The 15167-nt window shown below is 48.5% G+C and overlaps 1 protein-coding gene across 1 annotated transcript in view; it reads right to left on the bottom strand.

Moving 5' to 3' along the window:
• Positions 1-442: 442 nt before the first annotated feature.
• LOC120497717 (rho GTPase-activating protein 39-like) overlaps positions 443-15167 on the bottom strand; it is a 53745-nt gene continuing 39020 nt past the window's right edge. Inside the window, exons 4-10 of the mRNA XM_039699512.1 lie at positions 14605-15151; positions 13250-13339; positions 6267-6340; positions 4693-4892; positions 3683-3774; positions 2999-3168; positions 443-2605 (exon numbers count right to left, since the gene is read on the bottom strand). Coding sequence (XP_039555446.1) covers positions 2411-2605; positions 2999-3168; positions 3683-3774; positions 4693-4892; positions 6267-6340; positions 13250-13339; positions 14605-15151 — 1368 coding nt within the window. The 3' untranslated portion in view covers positions 443-2410. The remainder of the gene's footprint in view (positions 2606-2998; positions 3169-3682; positions 3775-4692; positions 4893-6266; positions 6341-13249; positions 13340-14604; positions 15152-15167) is intronic.

Below are 15167 nucleotides of genomic sequence, written 5' to 3'. Positions count from 1 at the left end.
TAGCCCAATTAATCACATCTCCATCAGCAGAGACCCTGCAGGGGGCCATGCAGAGGATGCCTGTGTGGCCACCTCCTGCAGTCCACCTAAAGCACTCACAGCTGCTGGAGGGGGGATGCAAGCAGAATACCCCTTACCCTCCAACTGCCCATAAGCTTCTCTCATACCTTTATGACCCTGAAAGACTCCAGAAGATATGTGTAAAGCAGTATTGTCTTTTACCTGTTTCAACCCATTCTCTTCCAAGATTCATTAAGTGTCCTTTGGTAGCTGCCTGAGAATTAAGAACAACAGAACCAGCCCAAAGCATGCTTTCCAAGTGCTTACTTCGTGCTGATTCTCAAATCTTACTAGAGAGCACTGACATTAAGGTTGAAATGTGCAGCCCCATGCAGATGTAATCATGCTGCAGAAATTCACAAGAAAGACAATTCGCAAAAGATACAGCCATGAAGATTGTATTTATTACTATTAGAACAGAGGAAAAGCTACTTTACTGATTGGTATTTACAAATCTGTTGGCAAAGACAATATCCAGTGTCTTTTACGAGCATGTTTTACAACCCTTGCCAGAATAATTCACTTTTATTAGCAGCAAATGCCTAAGGTTTGATTGACTGCCACTGGTTGAGTGCAAGAAGTAACATGGATCACCACTGCAGTGGCTGCAGGCAAAGCCTGACACAGACACAGGCACTTGCAGCCCGAAGAGGAGGGCAGGTCCCACATGGCTGCTCCAGCCCTTGGCAGGAAACAGGACAGCCTGAGCTTGTTCAGCGATTCAAATCTCAAGACAGTATGTCAGAGCTGGTAACCTCTGCCTGTCTCTACACTTCTGGGGCAGTAGCTCCACATCTGAAGAACAAGTTGTTCAGCACTACAGAAGGACAGAGCAAGCTGAGTGGCATCAAAGCATGAAGATGGGTGTGTACATTGAACAGATGCTGGCACATTTTGTGGGCACGCTTGGCAAAGCTAATCTTGACAAGGGAGAAAGATTTCCTGGCCACAGGACCACAGAATCATCTGGTACGAGGAACCTTTATTCAGGTGGGCACAAATTGAATTCCTGCTATGGAGTTCATTCAAATTCATCTGAACATAGGCTCTGGGAACCCTCTCAGAAAGACTGCACATGGCACCTCACACCCACGCTGGTACTGATTCAGGCATCAGCTCTAAACCTCACTGTCAGCAGAGCTCAGCTCCCCACCGCAGTCTGGAGAGAATGATCCCAGGTCCCTACTGGAATGGGAGGGGTATACAGAAAGACAGATGCAACTTTGCATGATACTGGCAGACTTAGCACTGCATCAGTAATCCCAAAACACACTTTTTTGCAGCAGACCTGCCTCCAGCAAGGAAAACACCTCAAAGAAAGAGCACAGATACCACAGTTGACTACAGGCAGTACCAGCATTTCTCAAGCACATAGCACTTCTGCTGCTTTGCCTGGAAGGGTGTCCTTGAGCACAGGAGCACTTCTGACTCTTGGGGGCTTTCTTTAGACCTGGACTGAACCAGAAGAGTGGGTCAAACTGGTATTTAGTTTCTAGCAGAGTGGTCTGGGAAGGATGTGGTATTAGGAAGGGGGGTGCAAGAAGCTGGAGCTGTGAAGGCTTCTCTGAGCAGGTGCTCCTCAGCAAAGCTGGTGTCAGCTCATGCTGTCTGTAAGGAGCTGCAAGGCCACTGGGGTCACTGCTCCAGAAGATACGGCCCTCATTAAGAGGATGCCAAAGTGATTATTTAACTGTTTGTTGTCAGGTGTGTGGCCTTCCTGCTGTGCCATGGTGTGGGTGGGTACTTAGCACAGGGCTGGGCTCACATGCTGCTGCACAGCTCTACAGTTCTTGAACCTCCGCACCTTCACAGCCCTCTACCAACAGCATTGTGGGATGTCAGAACAACCCTGACACCTCCAGCCAACAGTCTGCAGAGGTGAACAAGGCTGTCCCCATAGTAGTAGGATTATTCCTGATGAGGCAGCACCTTCCCTCGGACCAGATCATGCCACAGCACAGGAGTGATGTTCTCCTACCTCAAGCCAAGTCTGCCTCCAGAAGAGAAATGGAGAGTCTCACTGCCCCATGTAGCAGTTCCTCACACATGTCACAGCCCTTTCACTGAGCACCCCATCTTGTGGCTCTCAGGAAGAGGACTGCACCTCTCTGAAACACACTAAAAGGCCAGGAACTGCTAAATCTGACCTGGCATGCCCAAGGATTTCCTGGTGCTGACAGAACCAAGCCTTCCAGAGATGTCCAGTCCTTATGATCATATATTGGGAGATGCTGAAGGGCTAACCCAGGGTATGACAACAGGAAGGACAATAGAAGAAACCTATGTGGAGAGGAGAAGACTTAATCCAGCAACTCCTCAGAGCAATATTTTGCACTACGGGGCCAGTGGCTCAAACCAGCCCTTTGATGAAACTTGTGTCCAAGTGTACTATCAGCATGCGGAGAAAAGACATTTCTTTGCGTGTGTTCTCAAAGATAACGCGGGGGTCGTCGGACTGGCAGCGCAAGCAGTTGGGGGCCATCACCATGGCCAGGTTATTCACATCCATCTTTGTTCTGCCCACATTTGATGGCTGAGCAAAGATCTGCAGATAGCAAGAACACATTCAGATGGAGCAGTGGAAAAGGGCAAGGAAGTCCAAACACATGGCCCAAAAAAGGTGCAAGGAGAGCAGACATAAAGCCTGCCTTAAGGACAGTGCCCCAAGTGCCACACATCCATAGAGAAGAGCACTGTGCTCTGATACAACCAACAGAGCAGCAGCCTTGGCAGACAGGAAACCAACCCCAGCTCTACAAGATCAGGATCAGGTTTACTGCTCCCATTACAAACAAGGCCAGCAAACACCCCTCCATCAATCCCACCTTAAGTACAGATAAGAGGTCTTAAAACCATTCTGATGGTCCCACCACAGCTGTCCCACTAACTGTGCCTCACATGCTCCTGGCCCCACTGCAGGGCTGTGGGGGCTACCTACCTGCAGGAAGTGTATGAGGTAACACAGCACCAGTCTGTTGAGCTCCGGCAAAAGCTGCACCACAGCCACAGCAGCGTCAGGGTTCTCATAGTTGCTGATACACTCTTTGTAGAACTGCTGGGGGATCACAGGCTCCTCCAGCTCCCGATACCAGAGCTTGAGGAGAGAGGCTGGGCAGAAAGCAGGAGCATGAGAATAGCTCTGGTCACCTCCCCACCCCCTTCAGGGACAAACTTGGCAGTGAGAGAGATGGCAGAGAAGGGATTTCTGTGCTTGTGCTGCTTCACTTTAATTCAGTCTTGGCTCTGAAATGCTCAGGCACCCAAACAGATCAGTTAGTGGGAAATACTGGCTGCTACCTACCTGCTCTTCCAGAAAGCAGCTCTGGGGCTACCTAAAGAAGCGGACAAGGAGACCGGAAAGACTGCCACCACTCTGCCCAGCTTGCACAGCCTTACTGCATCAGAGACAGAGAGATTCCTCCCCACTCCCAGTGTTTCCTCTATGGGCAATGTTTGGAAAGGCAGTGAAAAGACACAGAACAAAATCCCAGTCAGTGCAGACAGCCTGTGTACACATTCCCAAGCAGCAGCACACTCACTGAGCTGCTCCTGCACCTGCCTCTCCCCCTCTGCACTGCACCATGGCTGAGGCCACAGCAACACATCTGCAACAGTCCTGTACCTGGTATGTTGGGGTCACTGAGATTGTTTGGGATTCTCCACTGATCCACCTGCAATTTCAATGCATTGACTTCATCTATGTCACCAGGTATCCTGCAGAGGCACAGAAAAGGTCCTTTTGAGTGAGCCAGGCAATGTGCTTGGTGAGAAAGCTGGCCAGGAAAGCATGGCTCCAAAGTTGCTTCTGGGGCCTCAGGGAGAAGGCCTCAGGCACCAGTGGCAGCTACAGCAGCAGTTGCTCAGAGAGAAGGGGGTGCTTATTTTTATACACCATCTTGAAGTGGGGGCTCCAACTAGCTCAAATATCAACTATCGCTGTTCTCAGGAGTGATTATTTTCTGTAACTAGGCTTCTTTGCAGCATGTTCAGACCAAAGATGAGCAGCATCTCTGGCTAAATATAGTTATATATATATATATATATATATAGACACCTATCAATCATCTATCTATCTAAAAATTTACCCATACAAGTAAAGTGGAGCCTTTTAATAACTATCTTAAGTTTAGCTACTGAAAAACTAATTCAAATCTTAAGTGCAAAACAAAACCACACACACAAAGAAAAACAACAAAGAAAACCCAAAGCAGAATCCCCTGTGTTCACCACACAGATTCTGTGTCTCTCTTGACTCCTTGTGTCTTGTGCAGCGCTATGGCTGATGTGCCACATTAGATGAGGGGCTCTGTCAGGACGCCAGAGCTCCTCCCGCCCCTACACTGGCTAACCACCATTGCCAAATCTGATGAAAGCTCATCGCCCTGCCTGGGGATGAGCTGACCACATATTAAGTCACACCTGCACCAGTTCCCTCTGTGCTAACACATGCCAACTGGCTAATGATACTACAAGAGGTGATTCCTGAACCTGAGGAAAGCCAGATTTTGTCCAGTCCACAGTGAAGTGCTATTCTTAGGGAAGAGGAAGCATGTGGAGGTGAATCTTGACTCCTTGACGATGTAGACTGACATATGGATTGCTTGAAAGTAGCACAGCAGTTCAAAAGCTCACCTGAAAATCCCCTCAGTCTGCTCCCCTCCCAGGGCCAGGACCTGCTGTGATAGCTGTGTCTGCACCCAGGGCAGCTTGTTCCCTGGGTACATGTCCTGCTGCCGCAGCATGATTTCCTCCAGGGAGCTGCCGAAGAGTGACGGTGTCAGGATGGCATTCCTGGCATGTGTTATCTCTTCCACTGTTGGTTTACGGAGGCCCTGAGGACAGAGAAAAGCTTAGTGCAGCCATGGCACAGCCAGCCCACAGAGAAAGAGTGACCAGGACAGAGAAGGCTGACCCTCCATGTGGGCAACTCATCAGCCTCCTGGCAGCACGGTTCTTGTTCTGCTGCCTAAAATCAGGGGTGGTTCTATTCATCAGGCCCAGGAGGAGCAGATGAGACCATTTTGGAGAATTTGGGCTGGTTTTGCAGAGATTCTGTTGCTGTGTTTTGCACAGCAAGGGGACTGCTCTGGCTGGAGCTCTACCTGCTGGAGGAGGCAGTATGGAGTGGAGCCCAGCCCAGCCCCAGCTGTGGTAAGGTTAGCAGAGGGCATCTATAACCTAATGCAGCATCAGATGAGTGCTTAGCTATGGACAGGTGTAAAACAGTCTTTTGGAGATTGGAATTCCAGGTATTTCCAACTCCAGGGAAAGCTTTGCTCTCAGAGGTGCTAAAACCTGAGAAGTGAGCATTGGTACCTGTTGCTTCTGACAAATACCAACACTTAAAAGGGGTTTTGAATGTCCTGTGGCAGCAGTTCGGAAAAGCACAGAGTCGTCACAGGGGGAACAGGCTGCCCAGCCCAGTGACCTTCAGCAGGGATCCTGCAGCCAAGTGGGGAACATGACAGGGGGAAGCTCCCACTGAGTCCTCTGAGGGTCACTGGCCAGGGATGCAGTTGTGTGTTTGGAGGCTTACTGTCCTGCCACTGACAGGATGCCAGAAGCTTTCACCCCTCTCAAGGTATTTCAGCTAATTTGTTCACTATGCAAAGTTCAGATGTCAGGGAGGCCCCAAAGCAATGTCCAATAAAAACCCCCCTGATGACCAGATCCGGCTTAGTGACCATGAACTGACAGGCCAAGGCCATCTACCACTTTTCATGGCCACAGGCAGCACTATGCAGAGGGAAGAAAGGAAGATTTTCAGATAACACAGAGCACAGACTCCCCTCTGCACCAGCCATCTCTGCTGTATGACTGGGAATGAACAACTCCACAGTAAACCAGCTGCAAGACACAGCCCATATAAGCTCTCAGTGCAAAGGGAGACTCTTCCCTCACCTGAAGAAACAAAATGATGAGTATACCCTGCAGAGACAGCTCCTTTTACCCTGGAAACAGGTATGTGTTGGGTTTGTCTTTGTTCCTGAGGTCAGGAAGCAGGCAGCCATGCAGCTGCCAGCACAGGAGGCACTGCTGTGTGCCACAAGGATGCAGAGCAGCCCTCTCCCACACATTCATGGGGAAATGTACTCTGAGCAAACCTCCCCTGCTCACTCTATCTCCATTTCCCATCACTGAATCAGTGGTGACCACCAGAGTCCCCATAACAGTCTCCAGGCCCTGCAGCCAGGGCAACTGCTCACCTTTTTGCCTCCAGTGACAGCTACTTTATGGAGCTTCCGGTAGCAGTACTTGGCGTAGGTGCTAATGGGCAGACCTGGTGGGAAAGAGGAAATGAGTGGTCAGCCCACAGCACCATGCAGCCCCACACTGAAGCCCTTCAGAGAGCTCCAGCACAGCAGCTCATTCTGGCACAAGCAGTCCCCTCAATGCACAGCCCACTGCAGCAGGGCGGGACTGCCAAAACTTGCATTGAGCCCCCTGAAGGTCTCCCAGTCCCACGGCAGGCAGTGTCAGTGCATGCTGTGGGAATCTATGGGATTAGAGAATTTTAGGAAAGCTGGGAAAAAGAATCTTTCCCTCCAGTGCTTGGGCTTAGAAAGATTCATCTCCTGAGTGAAGGCTCATAGCTCTGCACCTCCCATCCCTGCTCCTGCAGATCTCTGCCTCTCGCACCCGGAGTGCCCTGCCCTGACTCTACACATGGCACCCATTCAGCATTCGCAGCCTGGGCACACACACATGCCTGGGCCTAGCCTGGTGTGCATAGCCAAGGTTGTTTGTTATTCAAGAACTTCAATTCCTTTGCTAGTGAGAGAGGAGCAGTAGAGAAAGACGTGTGGGGACAGAGTGGCAGCACCAACAGTGACCTCAGGACACAGGAAGAGGCGTGGGGAGCCAATGGGATCTTATCTTCCCAGAGACCTGCAGAAGACTTCCTCGTGTTCCTGCCTGCAACCTTCTCCAAGTTTGTACCATGCAGCTCAGGCATGCTCTGTGAGACAAGGAAAATGGGACACACCAAAGCTTGGGAACTGCACCTCAAAAGCTGCTGCCCTCCACAAGAACATCTGCTCTGTTTATTCTTGGTTCAGTGTACTCTGAAGGCAAGTGCAAGCCATGGTTGACAGAGATAATCCCCCCATGACACCAAAAGAAGTGTTTGCAATGACAGAGCACTGATTGCTGAGAGTTTTTCCAAAACCACTGGCCTTCTACTCTTGTTCAAGTAAAACCCAAAACTGCTCACTGAAAGCAGTGAATAGATCTGCCCTATTTGATTCCCTGCCACGCCCAAAGCTTGCATCACAGTTCAAATACTTGTGGCTGTCAAAGTCTACATTCTAGTCAGACGCTGTGCATTTCACATCAGCTTTTCACACCCTCTATGGCTTAGGTATGCTGACTGGGAGCTTGGAGATCTTCAAATCCTCTTAATGCAGAGGGAGGACAAACTCTTCCCAAGCAGAACAATTCACAGAGGTGGGAGATGTGTTGTCCTCTCAGCCAGCACATAAACCACAGTCCTTGGCTCCTCTTGATGAAATAAGCACTTCCTGCCTCCATCAATCTGCCTCACAGATGGAGCAGAGCTTCCCCACACCACTGGAGCCATACCAGAGGAGGTACAACAGCATTCCCATCTCCCACAGGCAATGGGAAGGAAAGCCAGTTTCGGGAATTTGTCTCTAGGGAATATCAAAAGCAAAATATTCACCGTAAGCAAAAATCCTGCTAATCCTAGGCATGACTTACACTGGGAATATCTAAGGATTAAAAGGAAACAAATCAAATGAGATGCCCTGCGATGCTTCACTATCCCAGGTTACAGCTTCTGCTGTCCAATGTGAGACACACCCCAAAGCGAGGTGTCACCCTTCTCAGAGGGGAAGGGGAGGAAGCTGGACTGTGTCTCTGCATCCCAGCAATTTTGCAGGAGACAGCACACTCAAAACTAATAACAAGAAATATTTTTTCACACTGTATTTAGACCATGAAACACATAATCACCCTAAAAGCTTAACAATGTTTGCAAAAGAAACTGGGGTCCTGCAGATTCTGCGTGGCTGATGCATGGACAGCAGTCAGATACATTTGCTTGAAGCCTATTTTGTGCTTTCCCAGGAAGTTCCCCGGTCCCAGAAAACGTCTCAAATCTACATCCAGCACTTTCTGCAGCGAGGCCTCCTGCTCCCATGACAACTATGCTGCAGCCTCTGACCCAATGGGGCCTGTTAGGGTCACACGTGAAGCTGACCAAATTTAAGTAACTGAAAAATAAACTTGCTGCATGCACAAGAGGATGGAGGAGTTACTGTCCACAGACCTGAATGGCCAAAAAAGAGGCAGGCGCCCTGAGGAACAGTGTGAGCAGCACTCATCCCAGAGGGAACAGAGCAATGGCTCCCATGCAGCCTCCCTGCCCCAACACAAGTGTTCCTGGCTCCAGGGCATGTGCAAAGTGGGATGGGCAACAATGGAGAGAGAGAGAGCTGGAGAGGCCAGGAGGCACACGCTGGGCTGCAGGAAGGAACATGAGGAAGAGGAGTAGAATTTAGCTTTAGCCTCAGCTTTTCCAAACCAGCAACCTGTCCCAACCATCTGCTGCTTTCAGAACACTCAGCTGGAGACTGACTCCCAGCACGGAGCTCATCATGCACGCTGACATTTCCAAACATGTGGACCAGGTACACCCTCCACAGCCCAGCTCCCGCCTCTTGCTGCAGGGCTGGGCAGCTTCATCTGCACTACCTGTAAAGGGCTAATCCTGAAGGCAATTCCATTTCTGTAGCAGATAATGAATCTAAGAAATATAAGATGATCTGTTATTCCCTATAGTATCACAGTAGCCTTAGGAACTCAGGAACGACTACTAACAGCCCACACAGTAAAAAATAGTTCTCAAAGGAAAATATTTCTTCGTATGCCAGCCTAGAAACACATGTGGACAGCAGCTTAAAGAACATCTCCTTTTAGGAGAGTTAAAATCCAGACCAGACACGTGCAGGAACATACCTTCTGGAACAGGCTTAAATGCTTTCCTGCAAAAAAAAGTCCTAAAAATGCACCAAACAGTGTGGATTTAGGACCTGGCCACAGAATATGTATTTCAGCACTAGAGAAGCTGTTGTCTGGATGTTCTTCCGATCTACCACAGCCTTTTGGATCTCAGCCTGGCACAGCCAGAGCAGGTTCTCAGACCAGAATCCCACCTCACTGTACTCTATAGCACAGGCGTATGTGCTCCTGAGCAGGTAAGCTGGGCTTGGCACCAGCAGTGTTGCTCTCCTGGCTTAGATCTGCCCAGGGATCCCCATTTTACAGCACTGCTTTAGCTCTTCTTTCTCACACCACCAGTGCTTCCTTCTACATCCCAACAATGCCTCTCAATCACCATTCCCTGTATGGGAAATGCCATGTTCATTGGCCAGACAAGCAAGCAGCCTGCACCTGTCACCAAGATAAGCAACAGATACAGGATGTCTTAAAAATTAGCATCTCTCTTCAAAAAAATCCTAGCTAACAGCAGGTGGGCAATACCCTAAGGCAGTGTTGTACCTGGACCATTAACCACCAAGAGACAGACCTCCTTTCTTTGCATTTGTCCCATTTGTTTCTAAACCTCTTTACACTCTGAACTGTGGAGGCTGGTGGGCCAACAGGGAAAGAACCCACAATACTCCCCTGGACAGAAAATCCCTCAAGCCATAAACACCCTTTTTATAGGGGAGGAAAGAAGCTTCTCCCAGCATGCCTTGCTGTGACATGCAGATTAAATGTATCTCATTGGCTTTTCCCACTTGCTCCACCCCTGCACCCTCATCCCATTGGCCCTGGTGTTCTGCCCCACCCCTCAAGATCCCTATATAAAACCCTGCTATCCTTGCCTGAGTGGCTCTTCATCCCTTGATCCCTTTGAGGAAGAAGCTCAATAAAGGCTCTCCTTGGAACCCACATGAAGATCCCAACTGTCCTTCTGTGTCGCCTGGATCACAGAAGAGCTGAAAGCACCTGGTGCGAGCACAGACATGCCTGTGCCCCCGAGATGTCTTTTTCAAGATGCTTCTTCGGGAAGATCTCAGCCATGTGAACAATGTGCTGGCCCTTTAGGATTTCATGCTGTGCTTCAGGACAGACCATTCCTGAGCCTGCTACCCCAACACAAAAACCAGGCAGCTTTCAGCTCTGCTATGGCACACAGTGAGAAATTTTCTTCTTGCTTTCCCTAGGTAATCTTAATTTTCTTTCATCCCACTGACCATAGCCCCTCTTCCCCCCTCCACATCCAGCTCACGTCACCTTCCCTGCCTCACTCATCTGCCTTGGAGAGACCCTGGACAGGACATACAGAGTGGGCACAGCACAACTACAGCCAAGTGCTGCTTTGCTCTCTGTCCTTCCCTGCAAGCTCCTGACTCCTCTTTTGATTTCTGAACACTTCCCAGCAATGTGTATGTGTTTCTGGCAAGTCATATAGAAGCTGGAAAACATCTTTCCCTCCTCAAAAAGGCTCAACTAGGGCCTCCCCCTGCATGTGCAGTCAGGGACCTCTCCCCCATGTAAAAAACATTGCTTTTGGTGACACAATGTTCTCTGTTGCTTGATAGCTCTGTTTGTCACCCTCACCAGATCCCTCTGCACCCTTCATTTTTATAGCTGTTAACAATTTTCTATCAACACTGAGCTGTCAGCTCATGATTTGTCTCCTTGTATAAACCCACAGACTAGCTTACATTCCTGTGGGATCAGCAGACAATCCTCCTTCTGAAAACACAGCATTTATTCCTACCCATTATTCTTCTGCCTGCCAACAGGTTATTCATGCATGAAAAGACCTTGCATCACATTTGTATTTCATTTACTCACAGAGAATTAAGCTAGAAGATGAATACTGCAGAGGTTAAGTGTGGGAAACTTCAGAATTCTTTCTCTGGGTATATGTCAGGTGGTAAATGTTTACTCACCTATGAGCTTCTGGACTGAAAGGAGTATGTGTGCATGTGTGGGGAATCAGTGCTTCAACTCAACTTTTCACTGAAAGACTTACATGGATGCCTACTTATCTTCTATTCAATTCTGACTGAAGTCAGTACATTTTATTTCCTTGTGGATTTCTCTGCTAAACTGATGCTACAACATCCATAAGCATCTTAGTATTTCAGAGCCACTAAGAAACTTCTCACAACAGCCTTGCAGCTTCAGATGCATCCTACCCACCCCTCATACATCTGGAAAGCAGGGCTGGTCAAACAGAAGTAGGTGTTCCAAGGAAAAACCTGACCTTTCCAGCCAGCAGCAGAGAGAACATGGTATGTTTCTGCAAGATTCCCCCTTACTTCAGGTGCAATTCTGAGGTCAGTCTCTAGGAAAAGTCCTCAGAGTTTCAGTCACTGCGAACAAGCTGTTTTGAGTGAGCTGCCAGTCCTGCTGCCTCCGCTGTTGAATCCCTGCAGAACAACTCACAGCCTGGTCCCTGCCAGAGCAACCTCCTGGGCCAGAAAGACAGGAGTACACAGCCTCAAGCTGAGCCAGGGCACATTTAGATTGGATAGAAGAGAAAATTTCTTCATTGCAATGGTAATTAGGCATTGGAACACAGGCTGCTCAGGGCAGTGGTGGAACCTCCATTCTTGGAAGTCTTAAGAAAATGTATGGATATGGCACCTGGGGACATAACTTGGTGGTGGCCTTGAGAGTGTTGTGGGAACAGCTGGACTCAATTACTTTAGAGAATTTTTCCAGCCTTAGTGATTCCGTGATTCTATGTGTGTGACCTGTCACCAGAGCCCCAACTAAGTCCACACAGGCACAGCTGACTTTCAAGTGCTTCCTTCTGGAAACTTTATAAAGTTATCCTGGCATGCCTTTTTCATAACATTTCATATATATATATAAATATGTATCAGAGGCACCATAGAAAATCCTGAGTTGGAAGGGGCCTACAAAAAGTCTTACTGCTGATGTTTGGTTTTGTTTGTATTTTTTTAAAACTTTAAATTTAACGTTTGTTTTTAGGTAAAAACCACATCTGTTTTCCTAAGCACATCTCCAGCACACACAATTTAGACACGTAATTGCACAGAACAGCCTGCTCAGCCCACAGGCAGCACACCCTGCTGAACAGAACAATCTCCATGGAGCTGTCTCATACAGATGTCTTAGTCCCTCGAAGCACAGGCAAAATGAATTTTCAAAGGCTCAGAATGGTCTGAACTCTCCTGGGCCTGAACAGGAAAGAAAAACCACAAATCCCTACCAGAAATATAATCCTTCCATGCAATTGCAGGTCCCTGCTCTGAATCCCACCACAGAGAGAGAAACAATGAACACTGTTAGTGCAGGAGCTTCAACCCAGGGCTGTCCTCAGCCCTACCCTTGACTTGCAGCTGCCTCATGAAACAGGGTGACACAGCAATGACACAGCAAAGCCATGATAGGCAGCAGCTGTCTGCTGGTGTCAGGGAGGGCTGAGGAATGCAGGAAGCTGGACTCCAGCTCTCACAGACTTAAAACACTGAAGCTACTTGATATATACTGCTGTCTGAGAGGAGTTCACAGGGCTAACTGAAGTTTCCCAAAAGCCATATAAAAAGTATTGAATGGACTTCGTCTAGTAAGGCTTTAGCCAGAAAAAGCATTATCCTGCAGCCAGCAATTAAACTAAGTCCGGCGGAATGTACGAGCTCTTGTTCATTCCACCCAGATGTCAGGGCAAGCCCTGAGCTGCAGAGCTCAGAAAGTGTGTCAGCCAGTTCTGGAGAGAAAAAGGCAGTGTCCTTCACCAGGTACCAGCACCCTCTAGGAAGAGCCTCAGGTTAGGCAGTGATTTACTGGATTTAATTTATCCATTAAAACAACTGAGACAGGTTCTTTTCAACACACTGGCTCATATGGCTTCTAGCACCAGAATACGCTCCAGGAAACGTGGCATGCACAGATCAGAGAATTACAGCTCCAGGTCTGCATACAACTGAAAATCCCTGACACAACTTGCACAATTGTGACTGAAAGGGCCCCCACCTGTCCCAAATGCAGCCCAGCTGCCACGCACACTGCTGATCCATGCTCTGGTCTAACCTTGAACACCAGCCTACCACCAGATAAATTCTCCCAAATCCAAGTCTCTGTATTTAAAGAAATTGTCTGATTTTCAGCAGAGCTCAGCATTGCCACCTGCCCAAAGTCAGTGTAAACCTCTCTCTCAGCTCCCTGTGCCTCTCCCTACCTTCATCCTCTGTGTTTTGTTTCCTCTTTTTCCTGGATTTTGTGATCTTCTTGTTTTTCAGATCCACAAGCTCCTTGATGTGCTGGGCAACTGAAAATTCAGAAGAGGGTCTGGATTAATAATGTGGTATATACTAAAATACCAAAATACAGAATTGCTCTTAGATATGGCAGACAGCCTGACTCCAGCATAAGAAGCTCCATCAGGGGCAAGGTCCTGCACCTGAGCCAGCTTCCAATGAACCTGAATGAGGGGCTCAGAACATCATTCAGCTTCTCCAAATGGCCAAACAGTTGAAAAGTTCATACCTAAATAAACCTCCTGCCTAAACACCAGCAAAAGAACCATCTTCTCAATATCTCAGAGTACTCCTCCTCGTTGCCTGCATTCTGGGCAAAGCACAGCTGGATAGAATGGTTTTGAACAGAAGTGACAATGGCTGAAAATATTTATAAAACCCAAACTAGTGCTGCACACCTGGCAGTTCGGTGAAGAAATCCCACATTAAGGCTATAATCATAAAAAAAAGAAGGCAAATACTGCCAGTGTACCACTTGCCCCTTGGTCCAATCCCTGCCACCATGCTCATAAGCAGGGGCAGAGGGGTGCTGAGGCAGAATTCCTGCAGCCATCCTGGAGCCCTGGGGGGGCTTCAAACACAGCATGTTCCCAGAGATCAAGGGGAAAACAGGTGTCTGTTTCTAGCCTGAGACTGGACAAGACACAGTGAGTGCAGCTGAAATAGTGGGAAATAAGCCAATAAATACCAGTTAATACTCTCCAGGCTGGCACTTAGCTTTTTTTCTTTTCTTCATGCCTCCCCCCTCCCAGCCAGATGCTATAGCAATTTAAAATTGGGGTAATAACAGAATATAAGCTGGGCTGGTCCCCAAACTTCTGAAAGATAGATAAATTGCATCTCTTCACACTAAAAGCCTGTGTTCTTCAGGATCCCCAGACAGCCAAGGTCTGTTCTCAGTGTCTGCAATGGCTCCCTTAGAAACTTAGATACTAACAATCCTTTTTTTTGCCAGCTTCAAGGAATTTAAAAGTAAATTATGTCATCAGAGAACCCAGAAAAGCTCTGCCTTTGGAGGGTTTACATCAGCTCATTTCAGAGCTGATGGGTGAGGTGAGCACAGTGTGGTGCTCGCATTTCTTTTCCAGAAACAAGCTTGGGGCAGCTTCATCCCACCAATGAAAGGTGAACTCAGATAACACACTGTGCTCTCACTGACAGAGCCCACAGCACTAGCTGGGAACTACCTGTACTTTTAAAACCCAGACAACCTTGACTATGTGGCACAACCCACCAAGATGCTGCTGCATACAGAGGAGGTGCATGAAGCACTTACTCTTTTCATCACTGTCAAGGTGGCGGTAAATGTAACCTTCCAGGTAAGACTGAAATTTGGGTGATGGGGAAAAAAAGGCCAGACTGATGGCCATCAATTCCCAGCCCCATGCCAGGCTTCGGTAGCACATGTTATCTGTTGTCTGCCGGATCAGCTGTATGTAGAGCTCATCCCGTAAGCCTTGCATGCTCCAGCACTTGGTGACTGTGACCAATGCCACGTGATTGCGGTCCATGCGAGTCTGACGATCTCCCATGTAGTTCTGCACCAGTTTGAACATCTCACATGCCTCTTTTTTGATGGTCCGGTTGCTAGTGATGAGCATTGGCTTTTTAATGGAGCCGCCATTCCAGGACAGCATGTTGGAGATGGAGATCCTTCGTCGGAAGATGCCTTGCGTGTGCATGTTCAGGTTTTTGGAAGCCCAATCCGCCATGCTGCTCTGAGAGATGGGCTTCCGTAGGGTGTTGTAAGGGAAATGGCACCCCACACAGCCACCATGCTGGCTACTGCCCTCCTGCTTGGGCTCCAGCTCTATGGTCTCAGGCTGCAAAGAAGAACAG

This window comes from Passer montanus, unplaced genomic scaffold (assembly GCF_014805655.1).
Source record: "Passer montanus isolate IOZ18808 unplaced genomic scaffold, ASM1480565v1 scaffold136, whole genome shotgun sequence".
In the NCBI taxonomy this organism is placed as follows: Eukaryota; Metazoa; Chordata; class Aves; order Passeriformes; family Passeridae; genus Passer; species Passer montanus.
This window is presented reverse-complemented; position numbering and strand designations above follow the sequence as displayed.